Raw genomic sequence first — 22,488 nt, 5'->3', positions numbered from 1 at the left:
GCGGGCAGGGGTGGGTCCCATTGGGGGTGGGGGGAGACAGGGCGTCCAGGATGAGGTGGGCCGAGATTTAAAGAAACGTGGCCCAAAACTTGCACATATGGAAGAACACGTGCGTTTCTTCTTTTCTTCTTTCGAGGCTTCACCTAAGGCTCAGCTTCTGTTTCCAATGTAATAAAAGAGCGATTCCGCGCAGTGTCAGGGACACTTTACCCCACGCGGCCTCTCAGCACAACCACCATCACAGCGTGTTCAGAACAAGAGACAGAAGTCGTAAGAGTAGCTCTCAGTTCCTCCAACAAAAGGTAACTAGGTCTGCTATTTACCGTACGTTGAAATCTTGGAGACGACAGCTGCCAACGTAAGAACGAAGAAATGACACAGAAGCAAACCTCACACCGCGGGCACAGCCTCGTCGTGGCTCGCGCTACGACGACTTGTCTAGGGCGTCCTCGCAAGACCAGTCAAGCCGCGGTTTCTCCCAAGACTGAGATCTGGGCACCTGGTTTCCATCAGAAGGGGCCACGGGGGACTGTGCAGCTGAATCCCCAGAGAAGTACCCATTTCCTCCTCCTCCATAGCGGCCTGACTCCCTCCTTGCCCTGAACGGCTACATCAGGGCCTTTGCTGGGTTGAACTCTCTCAGGAGAACTAGAAAGCCAGCCATGGGGGCTGGGACGAGGGAGCGACAAATTTCTGTGTTTTAGAATTTAGTGTTTCTCAGAGAAGAGCGGAACGCAACCAGGAGCCAGGCCCAAGGATGCTCTGCTGTCCTGAGAACACAGGCTCAGAGAGGACAGCGCAGCTCAAGGACCAAGAGCAAGAGACCGCCTGCCACCTTACCACGCGCCCACGTCCCCACGGCTGTCGGTGGTGTAGTCGTGCAGACAGTCCAGCAGCGTGCGGTAAATCTGGGAGACGTTCTCTTCACACACAACCTCGTCTGGGGCTCCTCCTATTCTCACACCAACCGTCTGGCAAACCCTGGAATTATGAAAAATGCGTGAAATACAGCAAGTGTCTGTGAACCCGTCTTTCCTGTCATCTTGGCCAGATGGGCCACGCTGGAACAGGCCAACAACCTCAGAGACAGATTCGGAATTCCAGAGTTCCTTCCACACTGACACAGGCTGAATGCTGCTTTTCCCCAAAATCACATTTCCTGGTGTCTGCAGCTTAAAAGGTGTGCAGGAGGCCACCTGTGCTGGCCCTTCCCACCCTCCATACTGGCAGAAAGGGGTGGTATCACCACAGAGCAGAAGCGGGCACGGGGGGGGGGGGGGTGACAGAGAAAGGAAAGTGCGTCCTGGCGCACATGCTGTGTGTGGCCAACACCCCGGGCCGCTCCACGTGGCACTTCCAGACGCGCGAAGATTCGCGCCCCAGGTCTCGAGGCGCGTTGCCGCTCCTAAAGCAAAGAAGTCTGACATTCACTATAGTGACAATGAAGAAAGGGTCAATGAGCCTCTGAGTTGGAAATATTCTTTGACAACCCTCTGAAAAGAGAAGACACGAGAAAATAAAAAGTTACACTTGCTTTAAAGTAGATTCCTCACGTGGGACGGGGCCCTGGCCCACACCGACAGGGACGACCCTCGGCGCTTGGTCGCTGGCCCCTGGGAGAGGAAGGGCTGGGGAAAAGCCCGGACACCCACCTTGAGATGGCCTTCAAAGCATCCCGCCTGGACTCGGCAAAGCTCACGTCCTCAGGACAAATGGCCGTCACGGCTCCCAGGCCCGCCAGCACCTGAAAGGCGGTAACACGTCCTCAACAGAACACGCACCTGGCGGGCCCCACGCCCTGCTACAGGCGGGAGGACACGTGGCTGGGGGTACCTGCTGCCCCCAGGTCATCTCCGCAGGGCATCCCCAATGCCAACTGCCCCCTTTCTGTCCCGTGGCGCAGAGCTGGGAATCATGACCCATCACCAACCGACCCCTGGTGTCTCGATCTGCTACTCCTCCCAGGGCCATTCGGTCCTGAGAGTCGGTCACATGTTCCAAATGGATAAGCCGCAGAGCTGAGTTCTAGGCCGTGTGTCCAGTGCCTCTGACCCCAGAATGTCCCAGGCAGGAGCAAGGGGACAGAGCACAGCTGTGTAAAGGTGGGAGCGTGTTTCCACAGATGCAGTGACACCTTCCCTCTGTCACACTAGCACTCAGTCCCTCCAAGTCCCTCCTGTCCACCAGGTGCCCTCAGGAGCACCCCGTTTCCTTCCTCATGGCTGCACGCCCGAACAGGCGTGGATTCGTGGTTGACCCCTCCCGAGCCCTCCCCCACCGGCTCACATGCAACGCCCACACCCGACAGGCCTCTTCCCCGGGGTGCGGACACGTCACCTGCTGCAGCCTGCCTCTCAGGAGGAAGTGTGGGAGGGCGCCCAGGGCCAGCGAGAAGCCGCAGCGAGCCATCTCCTCCGGGCTCCGCAGGTCCGCGAGGTACTGCCGGATCAGCTCCTCTGAAAGGACACGACAAAGGGGCCGCTGCCTCCTTCCCGCACGACACGCGATCCTTGTGCCATCTCAGACACGCGTGAGCAGCGGTGAGAGAAGGGGGGAGCACACCGGCATCCGAAGCAGGTGCGCCTTCCAAGTGGCTCCGATCGAAATGGATTTCAGAATGTTTATCCAGGGTCTTGACGTTTTCACAGACAATCCGAATACACGACCTCACTCTGAGCAGAATGAACACTGGGGGTGCAGAATGCCCGCTGGCGTCCGCGTCCCCAGCACCACGCGTGGGGGATGTGCTGCCTCCCGCCCCGGGACGTGCAACCAGGCGGGCTGAGAGCACAGCGCGCGCGGAAAGACACGCTCCCCGAGACGGGACGGCCACCACGTCAGGGTGAAACGGGGACAGGAACAGAGGGTGCAGACTCGAGGGGTGGACAGGGCAGGAGGGGCAGGGGCTACCGGCTGCCCAAACCAGCGCTGCTCGGGAGGGGCAGGAGGCTGCACCCCGACCCGTCTGCCCACCGTGACCGGCTCTCGTCCTCACCGCTCGGCTGGCAACACAGCACAACCGGGGGGTCACGTGCACAGAAACCTCAAGGGCCTACGTCAGGACAGCGAAGGAGCACCCGTGCACACCCTGGCGCGGCCACCTCTGCCGGCTGGGGTCTCCGCGCCCCGGAGGGGACACACCACTCGCTCCTCCAGCGGGCACGGTGACGCCACCTTCTCTTCTGAGGCAGAAAGTGAAATGTGACCTCACCGTCCCAATTTTCAAAAACAGACTAAATACAAAATGATGTCACTACCTCTTTGTGTAACACTGCCTATGGTCAAGGGAAAATGTCATAAATTTGGAAAGTCTGTCAGAAGATCACATCACAGAATATTTTTATTTTCTTATTTTTGAAAAAAATCACAGAAAGTAGATTTACTGCACACACACTTTTTACCATTTAAAATGATCTGCAAGTGTTCCCTATGCTTCCAAAGCGACTGTCGGGCACGAGAGGGCTGCAGGGCACCCAGGGGGGCGGACACGAAGCTTCTCAGCAAAGACCCATCATAGGTCGGATGAACCACCCCAAGAGGGTTCCGGAAAACCTAACTGAGGCGATGCTGGGCAGCGAGGCTTCTGTGAACCAGAAAGGGCAAAGTGCATGCGCACGCCAAGGACCCGCACCAGGAAACTGTAGCTCAGCGCCTATGGGAACCCAAAACCCACATCTGCCCTAGAGAAGGCACCGATGCCGTCGGGGACAGGGAACCAGGACGTGCCCGGACACAGAGGCAGACCCTCTGAGCCGACGGGACCCCGGAATCGAGGACCAGAAGGAAGAGGAAGGAGCCAAGGAACAAACGCCAAGGGAAGCCCGGGAACGAACGAACAGGACCAGGAAGCTCCCTCGGGGGCCGGTTACGGCGGACGCCCCATCCGCGCACCGCGGGACCCCCAGAGCACCGAGTGGGGGAAGCGGACTTGAAACGTCATTCAGGCAAGCGCCACTGACAGAAGCACAGGCTCTGCGTGGTGGGCGTCACGCTCGTTCTCGCCCGTGCGGGGGGATGAGCACCGGTCCAGAGTGGGAGAGGGACGGACGCCTCCAGCAGCTACACAAACCTGGCATCCGAGAGCAGCAGGCCCACGTCCCCCACCCCGTCTCGGCCCGGCGCCCACCTCGGGCCCCTGCCCCCCACACCCTGTCCGCCTGCAGCAGGGGGCAGCGCTCCAAAACCCAGACTCCGCACGCCCACGTCCTGCTGCAAGCCCGCGGCCCACTCACCCTGCCTGGCGGGGTCCGCCTCCCCGGTCTCCAGGGCGTAGTACTCGTTGCACAGAGCAGCCAGGGCCAAGACGGCCACTTCCTGAAACAAAGTGGGACATGAATGTGCCGGGCAGCCTCCCGGAGCCCCAGCCGTGGGGCCGTTCTGCTGTCAGGCCAGTGGTTAAGTCTGAGACAAACAGAAACTGAATCACATCCTCCTTTCCAGCCTGTCTGACCACCGTCAGATATAGTAACGACTTCAACATTCCCTGCAACTAATAATCTACGTGAAAATGTGATTTCTTCCCTTCGATGTAAACACCTTCTAATAAAACAGTTGATAATAAAATGGGGCATTTTTTTTCTTTCCCAGCAGAATCCGTGAAGGGCAAAGTGCGTGTTGCAGGCAGGCCTCATTTAGAGGGCAGGTGCGGGGCCGGGGCCAGGGGGAGGAGAGTGGGAGCTGACGTGGCAGCCGCCGCGGGCCCCCGGGACCCCCCCGCTCCTCAGAACACATCCACCACCGAGAGGAGGACCAGCGCTCGAGGTAGGCCTCTCGGGGTCAGACGGACAGCAAGGGCAGATGCTGGCCTCTCGGGGTCAGACGGACAGCAAGGGCAGATGCTGGCCTCTCGGGGTCAGACGGACAGCAAGGGCAGATGCTGGACCCCACGTTCTTTCCCTGCCTCCCCAGATCAGGCTGCTGAGCCTAGCCCCGGAGAGAGGGGTCAGAGGCTGCACAGGGAGGGCCGCTGGCTCAGGGACGGGGCCCACAACGCAGCGTCACAATGAGATGTCATCTGTGCAAACCACCACAATCCCTGCTGCTGGGGATCAATTACGGGACTATTCTGCAAGCCTGGAGGCCTCACAACGAGGCGCTCAGATTCCGTCAGAGGAACTGCACTTGGGTTCTACAGAGTGATTAAGTTCCTTTAAAACAAACAAACAAAAACCAGCATACGCAGGAGGCTGGGTAATTAATCATTTGGGAAATCAACATGGACTCCCATTTCTCCACCCTCCATACCAAAGCCTGTCAGTCCCTGCGTGAGGACCTCTGTCACAGCTCCGCTAGGCCAAAGTCACCTGTCCCAGGATAGGACAACAGCACATCGGCCACCGGACGCACACACTGTCCTCGCGCACGACAGCCAGTGCTCTCGGGCAAGGATCCTGGACCGCAGTTCCCACCCGCACCCAAGCGTCACGGCAGTCTCCAACCCCATCTTCTGCAACGCAACAGGACACAGAATCCCCACCTGAGTCAAGAGTCACTATGGACACACAGGAGAGATGTTCAGAAGCAGAATCTAATTAAACCAGAAACTGTCCTATAAAACTGAAATAATATTCTGGTCATCATTGGCTGCATCAATTTTCCTGATTATAAATTACACAGATAATACCATCTAGAATTCCCAATTATGGCATTTATCAGTGATCACATTCATGTATAAAACGGACTCATAACACACATAGTTCTTTGAAACAAACACTAAGAAAAAAATTACTGTCACTTCTCTTTAGATTTTTTTATTTACGCGCTTCAGAGAAAGAGAGCGCGAGCACGTGCATGAGCAGGGGAAGGGGCAGAGGGAGAGGGAGAGAGGAAGAATCTTGAGCAGACTCTGCACTGAGTGCGGAGCCCAACACAGGGCTTGAGCCCACAACCCCGAGATCACGACCCGAGCTGAAACCAAGCGCTGGGCACTCAACCCACGGAGCCACCCAGGTGCCCCGAATGTCCGTTCTGTCCAACGCAACAGAAACCTTGCTTACCATACCTTGATCTGTTGTCTAGAATGACTTGAAATAAGATGGAGATTTCTCAATGTGTCATTTATCAGCCACTGCCAACCATCTGTCAAAGGAACAAAAGACATTCATTTATCGACTGAGACCATGGAGATAAAATTAAAACAACAGATCTCCTGCCTCTTGAAGTGGGTAAGCTTCAGGACGCATGTGGAGAAAGTCTGAGGCAAACGTTACACGGGGGACAGCATTCCAAGGCCCCTCCATGTGGAGGGAGAAAGCCCTCTTGTGGCTGCTGGAATGTTAAACTGTCACCAGGAGAGAGCCTGGCTCCTCTGACACTGCAAGCTTCAGGGGCCACTTCCAGAAGCACCTCTCCCTCAAACAAGGCCCCTGGGCCCCCACCAATAAACCCTAAACATTTAACTCAATTAGATCCCACATGACCAAAGAATGCAGAATTTTTCCAATTCTTTGGGTTTTTTTGGGGGGGGGGTGTCTCCTGGTCCCAGAACTCCTCAGGCCACAAAAGCACAGAATAAAGTCTGCCGGGGGACAGCATCCTGCCTCCCTGTGGCCACGTGCCGTAGAAGGTGGAGGGCTTTGGCCACTGCCCCACAGGAGCGGGTCCTCAACCATCCCCCCCGCACCCCGAGTCCTGCAGACCTACACCATGCGTCTGTCGGGGTGAGGGATGGCCAACACTGGCTGGCACAGAGGACAGCTGCCACCGGAGGTCTGAGGAAGCCCGACCTCTCAGGAGACACGGGAAAGACTCTCATTCTGAGGAGGAACGTGGCGGGGAGGCTCGTTATTTACAACAGGTTATCTGTCCCAGCCAGTTCATTTTCACTTTTTAATTTGAAAAAGTTCTGGGAGGAAATGCCACAATGTGAGTCTACAATGAAGAAGAAAAGCGCTTACCAATGACGGCGTCACCTCTAAAGGGCATCTTGGAAAGGGACAAGTTTTCTATTAAAACGCACACTAGGAAGAAAATGGACAAATGCAGGGTCAAGTCTCCAGAAACGCCCACGGCAGCGCCTGCCCTGCCTTTTCTGGGAGCCGAGCTGCTGGCACCAGACCCCTCCCCCCACATCGGATGCGTCCGTGCTGCTGTCCGGCCAGTCTGGCAGCAGCCCCGGCCCCTCCTTGGCCTCAGAGAACCTGCTCCAGATCCGGCCCAGGCAGAGGCAGCCCCGGGGCCACATGGAGCCACAGAGCCCATGGCTACAGATGTGACCCCAACACGAATCCCCAGGGACGAATCCTGATTCGGAGGGTGCATGTGCTCATGGGACCATCACCACCCGCAAGTGACCCTGAGCTGTGGCACCTGCCTGAGATGAGGACCACAGAGAAGCTGCTAACACAGGAGGAAAGGGGGTCTCCAAAGGCAGAAGTCCTGTCACAGGTGCACACTCACAGCCCGCCTAGGTCAGGACAGGTGAGCACCCAGGAGTCCGCTGAGGGGCAAAATGAGGGCAGATCAAGAGCAACTGAGCCGCTCGCTCTCACGCTCTCACCAGAGAAAGCAGTGCTGTTACCCTTGTTAGGACGCTTCCTGGACAAGCTATGGTGTTAAAATTCTGAGTAAATTCCTGTCCTCTGTGAATGATGTGTCCATTTTTTAACTAAAGATATGATGACCACACCCATGGGCAGAGGTTGGTCCAATATAATCAGCAGGTTAAAGACACCACTCCCAGCACAGAAAACCACCAAAGTGCATGTGGGTGGAACCCACAAGCTGTGAGCGCCCACCTGGCGGCCCTCCTGTGGGCTGCCCTCTCCTGCCGCACTGCCCGCCAACCCTGACGGGCCCGCCGCTCCGGCACGCTGCTCTGCACCCCAGCGCGCTCCATGCCCCCAACACAGCCACTCCAGGGCCCTCTCCCCGATCACCCACTCACAAGAGGGAGGCCCTGTACCCACCACATCCGTCACACTGAACTGGATACAGTAGGGTTTTTTCTTGATGGTATAAATAATTTGTATTTGCTGAAAAAACTGCAACACTACAGAAAAACATCAGAGAAAAAAACCGCCACCGGCATTTTGGTGACGACCCCTGGGCACCTGGCACGGCCACACCCACCCTCATGCTTCTCCAGAAGCAGGAGGGAACAGTGCTGCTTCCCCACGGACACCCCCTTTCCAGGGTCTCTCTACACCCCGACCCTTTCTGTCCCTCCACCAGACCTGAGCTGGACAGCAAGACGAGCAGGACAAGCGCCTCCAGACCCTGTGCTGACAACAGCTCTCCCTGAAGTTCACAGTGTGCTGGGGCGCTTGCGGCCACCACGCAGGGACCCACGAGCCAGAGAGCCGTGCCCTGAAGTGCTGCCGGCCAGCACGGAGTGAGAGCGCCACCGCGCAGCCCGCGTGCGCCCGGGGTGCCACTGACGAGAGACGAGCTGGTCCCCCTCCGCACAGCTTCTGACTCCCAGTACCCAGGCCCAGGAATGAGGTCCCACCCAGCGCTGGGAGACCCTCCGGCCACCACCCTGCTCTTCCAACGACAGAACCAACACCTGGCGACCTCATGCCGTGGGGGCAGAACAACTAGTCCAGTAAGGCCCCTGACGGGCGAGTGTTCCCCGCCCCGCTCTTGGTCACTGCACCGGCAGTGGCCACACGTGCCTGCAGACGCTGACGGTCCGTGTGCCCTCACACGGCTCTGCAGGCCGAGCCTCAGCAGTGACGCCCAGAGCGGCAGGCGCACCGGAGAGCCTGGGGCGGGAGCCGCCAAGCTCTGCCTGCCGGGGGAGGGGGGACACCGGTCCGCACTAGCCGCCGGGGCACAGGCTCTCCAGGTCTGCGCTAACGTGCAACCTCCCTGCATCTGCTCTGGCCGTTTTTAGGGTTCTGCGCACCCCGTACACAGTCACCCTTCCCCGCACCGCAGCACAAGGGTTTCCTCTCGCTCCGTGTTGCACCTGCTGGCTTACACACGCAGGTTTTGATACGTGTGTGGACACACTACTTTCTGCGGCTCCTTCCCGTTCTGCCGGGTGGCCGTGTGCCAGAAGCCAAGAACAGAGCAAAACGGCACCGCAGCCCTCTCCAGCAGGAGCTGTCGGAGCAAGAGCTCAGGACGCGGTGTCAGTCCGCCTCGAGACGCAGGGAGGACAGACATGCGGCAAATGAGGCTCGCCGGAACGGGGGCACCGCTGATGCCGGCTCCACGAGCTTTTTCGGCGCTTTTGTGCAGATTTGAAATTTTCCAAATTAAGATTTTTAGGGACCAATGCTATCCTACAGTGTCTCCTAAAATTTCTTTGAAGCTTTTTAAATTGTATTTTTTGTATTGGGGTTTTTAATCAGAAATTTAACTCTGGATCTGGAGGAGGTGGGCTGTGATTTCATTTTCTTCCTGTCCCTTCGTGACGCCATCGTTCCTCAATAATCCACTTTCCACACCAGCACAGGAAGTACTTTGTGTTGTCACATATCAAATCTCACGCATGTCATCACATCGGCACCCACTTCTGACCCTGTCTTCTGCTCTGCCAGCCTGTCTGCCTGCTCCTGAGAAAATGCCACTCTGCTCTGGATGGTTTTAGAATGCTTTAAGGACTGGAAAATCCAAGTCCTCAATATTCTGTTATTTTTTTTAAAGATTTTATTCATCCGAGAGAGAGAGAGAGAGAGAAAGCAGGAGCAGGGGAAGGACAGAGGGAGAGGGAGAAACAGGCTCCCTCCAGCACCCCTACTGAGCAGGGAACCCCCCGCCCCGTGGGGCTCAATCCCAAGACCCTCAGATCATGACCCAAGCCAAAGGCAGACTCTTTACTGACTGAGCCACCTGGGTGCCCCCACCCCTCAATATTTTTTAAAAAATAATTTTCCTGGAGATTTGTCCTGCACGTGAACTTTAAATGTATTCTATCAAGTTTAAAAAAGGGGAGGGAGGGAGCCTAGCTGGCTCAATCGGACGAGTGTGTGACTCTCGATCTCAGGGTTGTGAGTTCAAGCCCTATGTTGGGTGTAAAGATTATTTAAAAATAAAATCTTTTAGAAACAAACAAACAAACAAAAAACACAGGGCTCTAAAACTCCCTGTGAGTCGACAATCATTTCAAAATAAAAAGTTAAAAAAAAGTTACAGACCAGGTCATTCAGATCAACCCACCAGCCAAGATGACATTTTTAAAAAGCTGGACCAAAGGACACCGTGTGCCTTCCATCACCAGGAGGCTGCCGAGGAAACGGAGAGCCCCAGGCAGAGACTAGGGCCACAGCCCCGAGATGAGCCACTTCTGCCGAGCAGCTGGGGTGACTCCAGAGAAGGCACGCACTGGAAAACCCAGGAAGATGGCCAAAGTGCCCACGAGCCCTTCCTGGCCACGGGGACAGAGCTCCTGACAGAAGCCAGGAAACCCTCACCCAGGCTTTGAATCCAAAGGACCACATCCTACACAAACCTAGACACAGGCCCACCGGCTCCAGCCCGCACAGAACCGCTCAAGCCCTGACAGGGATGGACGCGCCCCAGTCCATTCACAGCCCCTGCCTCCAGCCAGAAGCCCACGGAAAGACTGTCTGGGGGAGCGGTCAGTCCTGAGCCTCCAAGTCCTTCCCCACGTCTTCACACACATGTCCTCCACAACCACAATCACGTAAGCTCTAGACAACGGCATTATCAGACGGATCTTAAATGCTCCTTTTGTTCAAAAAGGTAAAAGAAATCATTAAAAACTGTCACAGAAATACAGAAACTATTAAAAAATAAACATTCTGAAACAGAATCACGAGAATTAGAGGTCACAAGGTGGCTCAGTCCGTTGAGCGTCCAACTCTCAGCTCAGCTCAGGCTTGATCTCAGGGTCGTGAGCTCAAGCCCCATGTGGGTGTGGAGCCCACTTACACCCACACACCCACACACCCACACACACACGAACTAGGGATTCCATGGACGGGTTTAACAACAAATAAGACCCAGCGGAAGAGAGAGCCCGCGATGTGGACTGTGGGGCACAGACCCCACACGGAAACGGACAGGCAAGGGGAGGAGACAGGACAGACGCGAAGGCTGGGGACGCAGGTCTACCCTGCCGAGCCTGGCGCGCCAGATGGTGCGGGAGAAAGAAGAGCAGACGAGTGTAACTTGGGGAAAAAATGGCTGAGGTCTTCCGAAAGAGACCCAAACAACCTGCTGACACACGGATTACAGAGCCCCCGTCACTCCCCTCACTCTCCGTGTGCTGTGTGAGCCGCAAAAACAGACAAGTGCTGTCCTGTGTGGTCTGACTTGGGGATGCGGGGCAATCCTAGGGGCACAGCTCCCCACCCCGCCACCACACCAGAACACTTCAAGACCTCTGCTGTGACCAGCCATGGCCCCAAGGTCCTGCCCACACGCCCTCACTGTGCCCTCGGCTCCTCAGGGCCTACTCTGCCTGTCCTACCCAGGCCCTACCCACACACCTCCTGCTCACTGACCAAGGGACCACCTCGTCCTCAGGGAGTCCAGCACACGTCAGCCTCGTGGCTGCTTGGGATCCCCGGCATCCTCCCACTGGCCAGGACCGTCCCCTTCTCCGGGGCAGCACCCGCCACACGGCTACTCCTGGGGCAGAGGGACGCAAGCCCGTCCCGCACAAAGTCCCCACTGCCATCTGGGGCTGCGCATGGAGGTCGGAGCACAGAGCCACACACAGCTCGGCGGGTCAGAGGCCTGCAGACCAGCTCTGAGGCCGGAGCACAGGGAGCACAGGGAGCTCGGCAAGACCTTCTCTGCGGCCGCGCGAGATCTGCACGTGATCGCTGCTCCTTAGTAAAACCAAGAGCCCCAAGCGAGGACGGAAGTGGAGGTCGGAAACCAGCGGCTCTTTGTGAAGGAAGGGTCTGGGGCAAATGAGAGCAGCAGAGCACACTGCAACCTCCTTCCTCCGCGAGGCGGCTGCTGGCAGGCACAGACAGCCCCTCAGGGGTGGGGAGGGAAAGGGACAGTGCTGGGGGTGTCAACCGGGCAGGGCGGGCCACATGGGAGGAAGGACACAAGGGGCAGTGAGAACCAGGGCAGTGGGTTGTTCCAGAAGCAAGGGGACAAGAATTCCAGGAAGAAAAGGAACCACCAAGCACACACGCCGAAGGGTCCGGTCCAGAGGTCAGTGCACGGAGCACTCAGGGAGCCTGGGAGGGACGCAGGACGGGCGGTGCCACCCCTCTCCCACCAGCCCAGCCCCGGCCACGTGCCCACCAGGGGCCTGCCCTCAGAGCCTACAGGCCCTCCCTGACCTCTCCACTCCCTGGTGAGGGGCTCCCCTGCATCCAGGCCCGCCCGTCTGCGCATAGCCAGGCCCTGACGAGCGGAGGAACGCTGGGCTTTCCCGTGGGCTTAGCTGGGACGGCTCCAGGAAAGCTCACACACCGGCACCGTCTGAGCTCCCTGTGAACACCCAAACATAATCTGAAAAACTACCTTCCGCTGTACAGTTACACACGCTGCACTGAAGACGGAAAGAAAAATCACCCCACCGTTCACCCACCCCAGCCCAGCCACTGACCCAGTGGCTACCAAAATACATCGAAACACATGGGAGCCCAGCGATCCTGCAGCGAACAGGCCGGCGTGGAGGCGGCGGTGGGCGGGCGGTCGCGGGAGCTACAGTGTGCGACCACCCGTGCTGCAAGGGAAACTCCGACCCAGAGGACCACGAAGACCACGCAGTCCTGGAGAGGGCGAGGCGAACGCCCTTAGGATTTTGTCACGTGCAAGTCCACGGCTCAGACCTACCTGCGTGTCTCATGAGTTCTCCTCCTAGACCCCTGAAAATTAATGAAAACATTCAGAGTTAGAATCTTCTTCCTGGACATCACAACATCAAATACCCTCACTGCGTGACAGAGGTAGAAACTGCTGCCCACCCACACTTCTCACTGCCAGCAAACACTGCCTTTACATAAGTCAACAGAAAATGTGCTGTGACCGTCCCCCAGATGAGGTCATTCTGACTCTCTGGGCATGATCATCCTTACTGCCATTTACTGCACTGTACAGTCACACGGCACAGCTTCCAAATACTGCTCAATCTTGCTCTTGGGACACCAAGGGACAAGTTACCGCCGTCAGCCCGAGGAAGCAATCCACTAATGCCCATTAGAGAACAGGACCCTCTCCCTTCTGCCTTAAGCAATTCAGAAACTGGATGAGATCCAGGAAAGGAAGGCTCCTGATGTGGAAAACAGTCTGCTGCGGGGAGAGAAGTGGGCAAGCCGTGGGCACTCCCAGGCTCGGGGTGAGGAGCCAAGCCCGGGGTCACCTGCCCGCTGAGTCCGGGAGAAATTTAAACCAAATTTAGAAACAGAACAGATGGGGCGCCTGGGTGGCTCAGTGGGTTAAGCCTCTGCCTTTGGCTCAGGTCATGATCCCAGGGTGCTGGGATCGAGCCCCGCATTGGGCTCTCTGCTCAGCGGGGAGCCTGCTTCCCCCTCTCTCTCTGCCTGCCTCTCTGCCTGCTTGTGATCTCTCTTTCAAATAAATAAATGAAATCTTAAAAAAAAAAAAAAAAAAAAGCCACTACGAAGAAAGAAAAGCCTCGGAGACGATTCCGGGCGGCCACACCTCACATCTAGAACATGTGGACTGCTGACGGCTCGGTGAGCAGACAGACCGTGACTTTTTTAATAAGCAAAGGATGCGAACAATCACCTCACAGAAGAAGACAGAAGCTGAGACGCGCAGTCACACGGGAGAAAATGCCAAGGCCACTCACCGGCAGGGAGCTGCAACTCAGGGCTGTGCTGGGCGGCCTCTGCGCACCCACCCACAGGGGCGGCTCCCAGCCCACCACATGTGATGAGGACAGGGAACACGCCCAGACACTGCTGCTGGACGCAAACGGCACAGCCCTCTGGACAAGTCTGTTGGGGCCTTAAAAATGCCGCCCCCCAGGGATTAACCCAACGAAAGTGGAAACACACGTCCACACCAAGACTTGACCACCAACGTTCACAGCACACATACCCCAAGTCGCCAAAAGCTAGAATAACCCAACCCCCCGGACCTGGTGGGCAGATGAACGCGCCAAGCACGGTGACACAGAGGCAACGCCGCGGTGCACACCACACACGGGCAAACCCTGCAACCTCACGCTACGTGCGAGCGGCCTGACCGCAAGGACGTCCCAGCGCAACTCCAGCTGCCGAGACCCACAAGAGGCAGCACCACAGACAAAGAGCTCAGACGGGGCCGCAGGGCTGGGAACGCCGCGGGGGCAGGAGGAAAGCATCAGGGTGACACGAGCCGCTTGGCGTGGGGCTGCAGCCACACAGGCATCTGCCACGACCAGTGCCCATCAGACCCCACACCTCCACATCGACACGAAAACCACAATAAAGCTTAAACACACCAACGGGGCTAGTTCAACCTTCACATCTTCTGAGTGTGATGCCCCTTCAGATAAAGTAGCACGGGCCAGGTGAATCAACCCTGGGGTGACTGGACAGGAGCCCTAACAGGCCAGCCCCACCTCCACTGACAGAGAACCTTTTCCCTCAAGACACAAAACACAAGAACGTGGGGTCTGTGAAGCTTACCTATATAACTGACGATCGTAGAGCTAAAACGAAAAGTAAGAATTATTTAAGTTCACTGATTTTTTTTAAATGACGCAGTAGGTACAGACAGGCACTGAGCGAGGACAGGGGTGAAGAGGACACAGCAGGAGCAAGCGTTTCTCAGGCTGGGTTCCTCAGAGAGCTGACGGCAGGGCCCACTCCACTCCCGAAAAGCTCCTTGTGACAGCTTCCCCGTGTCCCCACCTGGAAGGGGAAACCAAGGCACAGGGAGGGGAGCCAGGAGCGAGCAGCATCCCGATTCCAGGGTGCCCAGCACCTGCACCACCAGCACCCATCTCCCCAAGACGGAATGGAGCCGGTCCACACCTTCGTGTCCCCCAGAAACTCAAGGGGGCAGGCTCGGCTGCCTCCTGCCCTCCACAGAGGACCCCCAGCTCCGGGGATGCCCCGCCCGGCCGCCGTGCCCTCACACTACCCCCTCAGGAATCCCACCGCGTGGGTTTGCCCAAATTATGAAGTCAGTAGCACACGCAGAATGACGATCTAGTATCAAAATGGAGCATTGGGGCGCCTGGGTGGCTCAGTGGGTTAAAGCCTCTGCCTTCGGCTCAGGTCATGATCCCAGGGTCCTGGGATCGAGCCCCGCATCGGGCTCTCTGCTCGGCAGGGAGCCTGCTTCCCCCCCTCTCTCTCTCTGCCTGCCTCTCTGCTTGCTTGTGATCTCTCTCTCTCTCTCTCTCTCTGTCAACTAAATAAATAAATAAAATCTTTTTTAAAAAAGTGGAGCATTATACGCACAGACACAAATCTTCAAGAATACAGAACTCTATTTGGAACAACAGACATTCACCCCATCTAAGTCGTCTCGAGTGACTCTGAGGTCACCTGGTAACATCGGGCCTGTAGTTCACGCTTCACCTCTTCCGAATCGCGGAGCTTTGGAAAATCTCAAAAACCCACACAAATGGACACACATCCCCCCCCAACTCTCAGATGTGCCAACACAGATGCTGGGTGCACGTCCAGACTGCAGTCCCACCGTGGAGGCACAGGTGGAGTCAAAGCCATCACGCTATTCTACAGGCCGCCTCCACGGTAACAGGCCACGCCCACGACAGAGGCGTGGGACACGCCGGAGTCGCGGGGCTCCCAGGGGACCAGTGCGGCCAGGCAGCTCGGAAAGACGAGCACCAGCGAGGAGCGGCCTTGTCGGCTGCACTGCCCCGAGCAGCGCCGGCTCCAGGAGGCCCCCCCACCCCAGACGAGCCGCCAGTGAGGCCAAAGAAGAAACCTGCTTCTGAGCAACGGGCCCCAGGACTGATCTGAGCGGGACCTGTCCCTGTCACTCCCTGGGGCTCCCCTCGGGGCCGGAGAGGGGAGAGGGCTTAGAAGGGCAGGGGACAGTCCCAGGAACCAGGGGACCTGCTGAAAGGGGCACTCCGGCAGGCTGCGCACAAACCTGCTGGTGAATCTGCTTCAGGCCCCGCACGGCCGCTCCATCCAGGTAGCCTGCGACGGGCCTGCAGGGGTTCAAATACAAGGGCTGAGATCCTGAGGACAGCAAGCACCAAAGGAGCCTTGGGCTCGGAAAGGTCTGCATTTTGTCCAGGTGCCCAGCCAGCTCCCCCAAACGCCTGCAGAGCGTAACCCCCTAGAGCAGCGTCTCCTCAGAGAGGCGCGTGTATGGGCCTTCCCGTAAAGCCGTGACCCGTGCAGCAGCTGGCCCACAATGGACACAGCCCTGGGATGGGGACAAAAGGAGCCCCTGCTGGAGAGCCGAGTCCCGCGGGGCCACACGGCAGCCCACGTGACTGTCCGATGCTGAGCTGAGGCCCCTGTGACCAGAAAAGAGCTCACACAGCGGCCTCACCGCCACCCTGGAAAGGCACAGGTGGCCCTCAGCTTGCGTCCAGGGACCTGGCTCTCAGGAGGCCTCCCATCCTTCCCTGTGAAAGGGGACTCTCTGTGCCTACACTGCTGGTACAAACCAGGTGACTTACGCTGAAACCTGCTTCCTTCTGGGAGTCTGGGGTGTGGGTCCACATCCGGCAGAGGCCGCCCACATCCCAGGCCCCAGGAAAAGCCCGGGGGCTGGTGTCTCTGACCCTCGTGGCAGCTTCCCCAGGCTGTCAGGCCCTGGTGTCTTGTGCCGCTGCGCTGGGCAGGGCTCTGCCTCTCGCCCAGGCTCCGCTCGACCACAGAGAGCACTGCCATCCACACCGAGTCCTCCGCCTGGCCCATAGGTGCCATTTCACCCCCACGTGGACGTCCCTAAGCTGCCCAACAGTGCGTGCCTAGGCTATGGGGCACAAAGGGGTGAACCCGACCAAACTCCGGGGCTTGCCGCCAGCACCCTGCCTCACTTGGCCCCCAGGGAATCATCCAGAGTGATGTGATGGGACTAAAACATGGCGCTCCTCAAACTATAATCCAGAGCGCAGGTGGGAGACACGTGGTGTGTTGCGAGCTCTCACTTTTGTGGAAAAGCTGGCTGGAAAGAGATGTAGAAACCCAGATGGTAGCCCTACAAACTTAGAAAACGCAGCATGTCTGGGGCCACTCCGATGGCCCAACAGCATGTGCTCCCCTGTTCTTTGTTAGAACTCCACCAGCCAGGGGCGCCTGGGTGGCTCAGCGGGTTAAAGCCTCTGCCTTCAGCTCAGGTCATGATCCCATCGAGCCCCGCATCGGGCTCTCTGCTCAGCGGGGAGCCTGCTTCCCCCTCTCTCTCTGCCTGCCTCTCTGCCTACTTGTGAGCTCTCGCTCTCTGTGTCAAATAAATAAATAAAATCTTTTAAAAAAAGAAAGAAAGAACTCTACCAGCCAGAAAAGTTCTCAGTGAAAATGTTACCACTCTATGTTCTGGTATTCTAAATTATGGAAAGTCCTAATGAGCAAAGAATACTGATTATACAGCCCACTCACTACCCTCTCTGAAAAACGTATCTTGCTTTTATAACCTAACTTGATACCCAGAAAGACAAGGAGATGTAAGGAAATAGTGACTTGACACCTAAGGCCATCAGTGGCCTCAGCTGGAGAGGTGGCGGTCCCTCAGTGGGCACGGCTCGTGGGAGGAGAGAGACACTAAAAGCTCTATCAGCTAAAACACAGGAATCTGACAACCCGGCGATACCATCACAGGTAAACAGACATGGAGGTGGATGGGGTTCCCAGCTCACGACCACGGTGGTTCCATGGGACCACGGCGCTTCTCCTACCTGCCCTCTTGGACCGCGAGTCGGTACAGGCCGCGGGCAACCTCCGCACAGGCAAGCACAGCTCCGTGCCGCGTGTGCAAGTCCAGACTCTGCGTCATGGACAGCAGACGTGGAAGCACTGCAAAGGACAAGGGCCGAAGAACACGTCAACAAGTGCACCGAGGGTAACGCATCAGACTCACAGACTCAGGATCCGGAGGGGAGACACACCCAGGGAACGTGACCTCGGTAAGGGCCATGGGCACAACAGCCAGGACTGACCCCGAGTCCACACGCCAAACCCTCCCCGGCACCCAGAGAAGTGAGCAGAATGGGCCAGGGGGTGGGGGGGTGCCACGGGGAGCTTCCCGATTCCCAGGTCCCCAAGACACAGGGCAGCGACAGAGTGGAGAGAGAGAACCAGTCTCTGCTGTAGCTAAATGGCCAGCAGCTGCTCTGCCTTGGGTACCGAGCAGGACAGAGGCAGAGCGGCATGTGCAGCCTGGGAGCCTGATGCCCTCCTGCCCCCCCCCACCCCAGCTCAGGGCAAAGGATGCAGCCGTGACTGTGCTGGTCTGGGAACAGAAAGCAGAGTCACAAAACCCTTACAGGCTGGTAGGGTACCCGCAAGAAGCCACGTCCACACCACCTGTGCCCCACCGACCTGGGAGACCGTGTCCCTCTCTAAGCCTCCACCTCCCTGAACACCCAGAGGCACTGCTGCGGGGGCTGCAGAAGCAGCCAGCGTCCAAGCCAGCGGCTCCCAAACACGGCAGCCGGCCGCGGCCAGAGCCCAAGAACTGGGGCCATCCCTTGCCCTATTGACGCTCTCCAACCAGGAAGAAAGGATGAGTGCCCCTGCATTCAGGCCATAAAGATCACCGATCACAGGTAAGTAAGAGAATCCTGCCGTCCCGTTTCAGGACCAGACCATGAAGCCGAGGCCTTCAGAAACTAACGGCCCAGAACGTGCGAGGGGCACCCAGAAGTGCAATCAGTAACCCCTAATGAACACAGCATGACCACCCGTGACCCTAGTAACAGTGAGAATAAGCATGATTTAAAGCAATTTGAGTACGGTTCCCTACGTTGAAATGAGATGCTTATTTATTCTGGAATATGGGCTCTTTCCTTAATGATAACGGGCGTGATCACTTCGGACCTGGCGGATCTCCTCTCCGCAGAGCTGGGCGAACAGCACGGCGGGCCGGTCCCACAGCCGGGGGCTGCCGGGAAGCAGCTCACTGTTTAGTTTATCACACTGTGAACTACCTCACCACCACCACCAAAAGCGGCTTCTGAAATGCACGAGACACGTTAACGGAAGCCATCAGCTCCCCAGGGCCCACAGGCCGCCACACTCATGGCATCTGGTTCCGTTCTGTCCCCGACCAAGCACAGACCAGTCCTTCACTCACACACTTCTCAGCGACAGAGAAACACGTCACTCTCAGCCCTCCGGGCCGGACCCCAGCACAGGGGCGCGTCCCCACCCCCGCCATGCGCACAGCCGATGCGAGCGTGGCAGCGGCAGGACGCCGGCGCACCTACCGTGAGTGGCGCTGTACTCAGGAGCTCGCTGGGCCAGGTTGTGCAGAGCCTTCGCAGACAGCTCTCTGATGACCCTGGAGGGAGGGACAGAGACCACAGTCATTTCCTTCCGTCTGATGATCTGAGCTTTATCCCACTCGTGAAGAGAGCACAGACAGAACACAGAAGTGTCAACTACCCACAGCTCAAAACCACCAACAAAAATAAACACCAATGAACGAACAAATAAGCACCTGTGATTGTAACAAACAAGGACAAGCAAACTCACCAAACGGAGGGCCTGAGCTTGGCCTGCAGGGCACACTGCCTCCGTCTCCGGGTTCTCCAACCTCCCACACCCCAGGGGTTCAGAATACAGGAGTACTGGGCACAGCCACATGAAACCCACACTGGGAGGACCAGGAGCGCTGCACAGGAGCCTTGTGGCATGGCTCAAGCTAACAGATGGGAGGCACACATCACTTCCAACCAAAACACAGCAGACGTGCTCAGCCCATCAAACGACAGAAGAAGCCCCCAGGGCTGGTGAGTGGGACCTCGAGGCCCTCCTGGGCCCGCTGGGGCCAGATGGCCTCTGACCAAACCCTGACCCCATGCTACCCCCCGGGCACTAGACGCCAGGAGGACACGGCGGAGGAAAGCAGTCATCACTGTGGCGACAAGGCTTTGGGTGATAACAGGACAACACAGAAACAGGACAAAAACACTGAGGTGGAAACAAACATGCAAGAGAGGACTATCGTGTTTTGATGATTAAACATCTAATATCCATCAGCACAGAGTGAACACAGAAACATGAAAACAGGAAGCCCCCCAGACCCAGGCAGGACCACGTCCCACCCCTCCTGGGCCCCCAGGTCCGGCTTAGGGTGTCCACTTCTGACAGCAAACCATGAGTTCTTGGAGGCAGGGATATCTCAGGCACCAAGAAACTCAACACCACACACCCACGACCACCATGCCCAACACTAACCACTCAGTGACTAAGACCAGCCAAGCGGCACTGACCCCCGCAGCCCCCAGAAATATTTGGTCAACGTTCAGGAAGCTGCTTCTGAAGAATGAGTGACTGACGGGTCTCAGAGCAGAGAACCAACGGTTTCAGCAAGAGAAAGCCCCAGGGAGGCCAGGAGTACGGCCACTCCAACAGGTACAGTTACATGCGTCCTGCCCAGTTAGTGCCAAGTCAAGCATAACCACCTTTCCCTACTTAAAACCGCTGTATTTACTGCCTAAACAGAAGACCTAAAACTACAAAACTCCGAAGAAAAGAGTGGAAGAGCTTCTGATGTTAGATCTGATGATGGCTTCTGGGATACGACACTAAAAGCACAAGCAACAAAAGTAAAAATGGGGGGGAGGGCACCTGGGTGGCTCAGTGGGTTAAGCCTCTGCCTTCGGCTCAGGTCATGATCCCAGGGTCCTGGGATCGAGCCCCATGTCAGGCTCTCTGCTCAGCGGGGAGCCTGCTTCCCCCTCCTCCTCTGCCTACTTGTGATCTCTGTCTCTTTCTGACAAATAAATAAATAAAATCTCTTAAAAAAAAACACTTCTTCAAAAGTAAAAATGGGTAAACATAATAGGTAAGTAAGTCCTCATTAAAATTTGTAACTTCAGTTTATCAAAGGACATCGTCAAAAGAGCGGGAAGGCAGCCCACGGGGTGGGAGAAACCACGTATCTGGAAACTGAGCAGTGCCGGACACGTGAACCCCACGACTCAACAACAAAAACAAGCACTGGATTAAAAAACGGGCAAAAGACTTGAAACATTTCTCCCAAGACGATACACAAATAGCGAACTGACCCCCAAGAAGGTGCTCGCTGCCAACAGTCCCCAGGGAAATGTCCATCAGAGCCACGAGCCGCCTCGTGTCCGCTGAGATCGCCGCGCTGGGGACACTGAAGCCGAGAAGCGGGGCGGGTGGAGGGTGCGAATGTAAGACGGCAGAGCCGTCGGGAAAACCAGGATGGTTCTGGGGGCTCCTCGGATGCTAAAAATAGGGTTACCACATGACCCCGTAATTCCACTCCTGGGCGTTTACCCGCAGGAGCTGGAAGTGGGGTCTTGAGGCGAGATCTGCACACCTACCCCCACGGCAGCCGTCTGCAAAGCAGCCAAGAGGTGAAGCAGCCCCGGGTCCGCCAGCAGAGGAAGGGCAAAGAGAGGGCGGTCGGCACACACCGCGGAGTGCCACTCAGCCCTCACACGGAAGGGGATCCGTCAACCGCGACACCACGGATGCGCGGTAAGGAGGTGGTGCTCGGTGCGGGCAGCCAGTCACAGAAGGACAAACACCGTACAGTTCTGCCTATGTCGGGACCCCGGAGGAATCGAATTCTTCGGGATGGAAGGTAAGACGATGGGTGCCAGGGCTAAGGGAGGGGGTGGGGAGGACGAGTCCCTGTTCAACGGGGACAGACGTCCAGTGTTTCGACATGAAGAAGTTCTGGAGATGAATGGCAGTAACGTGTGCACAACAAGAGACGTGCGGAACACTCCTGAACCGCACACAGAAAGTGCATCCGATGGCACATATTACGTCTTTTTCCCATAATCAAAGAAGTTTGGTTTTTTTTAAAGATTTTATTTATTTGTTTGACAGACAGAGATACAAGCAGGCAGAGAGAGAGAGGAGGAAGCAGGCTCCCCACCGAGCAGAGAGCCCAATGTGGGGCTCGATCCCAGGACCCTGGGATCATGACCTGAGCCGAAGGCAGAGGCTTAACCCACTGAGCCACCCAGGTGCCCCTCAAAAAAGTTTTTAAGTTATGTTTATCTTCATCTATAAATTATTTTGAAAACTTTCAAAAAGAAACCCAAGAGAATGGACCAATATCTCTCAAAAGTGATACTATTTAAGGTAAAACAGAATCCCTGTACGAGTCGAGGCACGCGACACAACAGGGTCCGTGAAGAATTCCGCACAGGGCTCCCCATTCTCCACAAGCAAGCCGCGTGCTAACCAGAGGACAGGGAAGTCCCTGTTTGTGCACTTCTAGCTGCCATCTCCTCCCTGACAGAACCCAGACCGAAGACAGACACAGAAGCATCTGCACCTCTGAACAACCCTAGAACGACAAAGCCTCACCATGCTCCATGAAACCCAGTGTGCTAGAGAGCGTTAGCTGACGCTATCCCGAGGGTCTCCAAAGCTGACGGAAAGGAGGACCAGACAACATGCCCCTCCACGCTGCGGCTCACACACCCTGAAAACTTTCTGGTTTTCAGACCTTATT

General features: G+C 56.9%; 1 protein-coding gene across 2 annotated transcripts in view; it reads right to left on the bottom strand.

The window, feature by feature from the left end:
- TBCD (tubulin folding cofactor D) overlaps positions 1-22,488 on the bottom strand; it is a 149,381-nt gene that overhangs the window by 16,636 nt on the left and 110,257 nt on the right. For both annotated transcript variants that reach the window (XM_080825585.1, XM_080825586.1), the window contains 11 exons: positions 19,250-19,323; positions 17,720-17,837; positions 15,958-16,018; positions 14,517-14,539; positions 12,715-12,746; positions 6,897-6,959; positions 6,002-6,078; positions 4,233-4,314; positions 2,338-2,456; positions 1,653-1,744; positions 841-981 (listed from right to left, as the gene is read on the bottom strand). In XM_080825585.1, coding sequence (XP_080681711.1) covers positions 841-981; positions 1,653-1,744; positions 2,338-2,456; positions 4,233-4,314; positions 6,002-6,078; positions 6,897-6,959; positions 12,715-12,746; positions 14,517-14,539; positions 15,958-16,018; positions 17,720-17,837; positions 19,250-19,323 — 882 coding nt within the window. The remainder of the gene's footprint in view (positions 1-840; positions 982-1,652; positions 1,745-2,337; positions 2,457-4,232; positions 4,315-6,001; positions 6,079-6,896; positions 6,960-12,714; positions 12,747-14,516; positions 14,540-15,957; positions 16,019-17,719; positions 17,838-19,249; positions 19,324-22,488) is intronic.

This window comes from Martes martes, assembly GCF_963455335.1.
Source record: "Martes martes genome assembly, chromosome: 16".
Taxonomy (NCBI): domain Eukaryota; kingdom Metazoa; phylum Chordata; class Mammalia; order Carnivora; family Mustelidae; genus Martes; species Martes martes.
The sequence above is the reverse complement of the archived record's forward strand: the minus strand, read 5'-3'. Positions and strand labels throughout refer to the sequence as shown.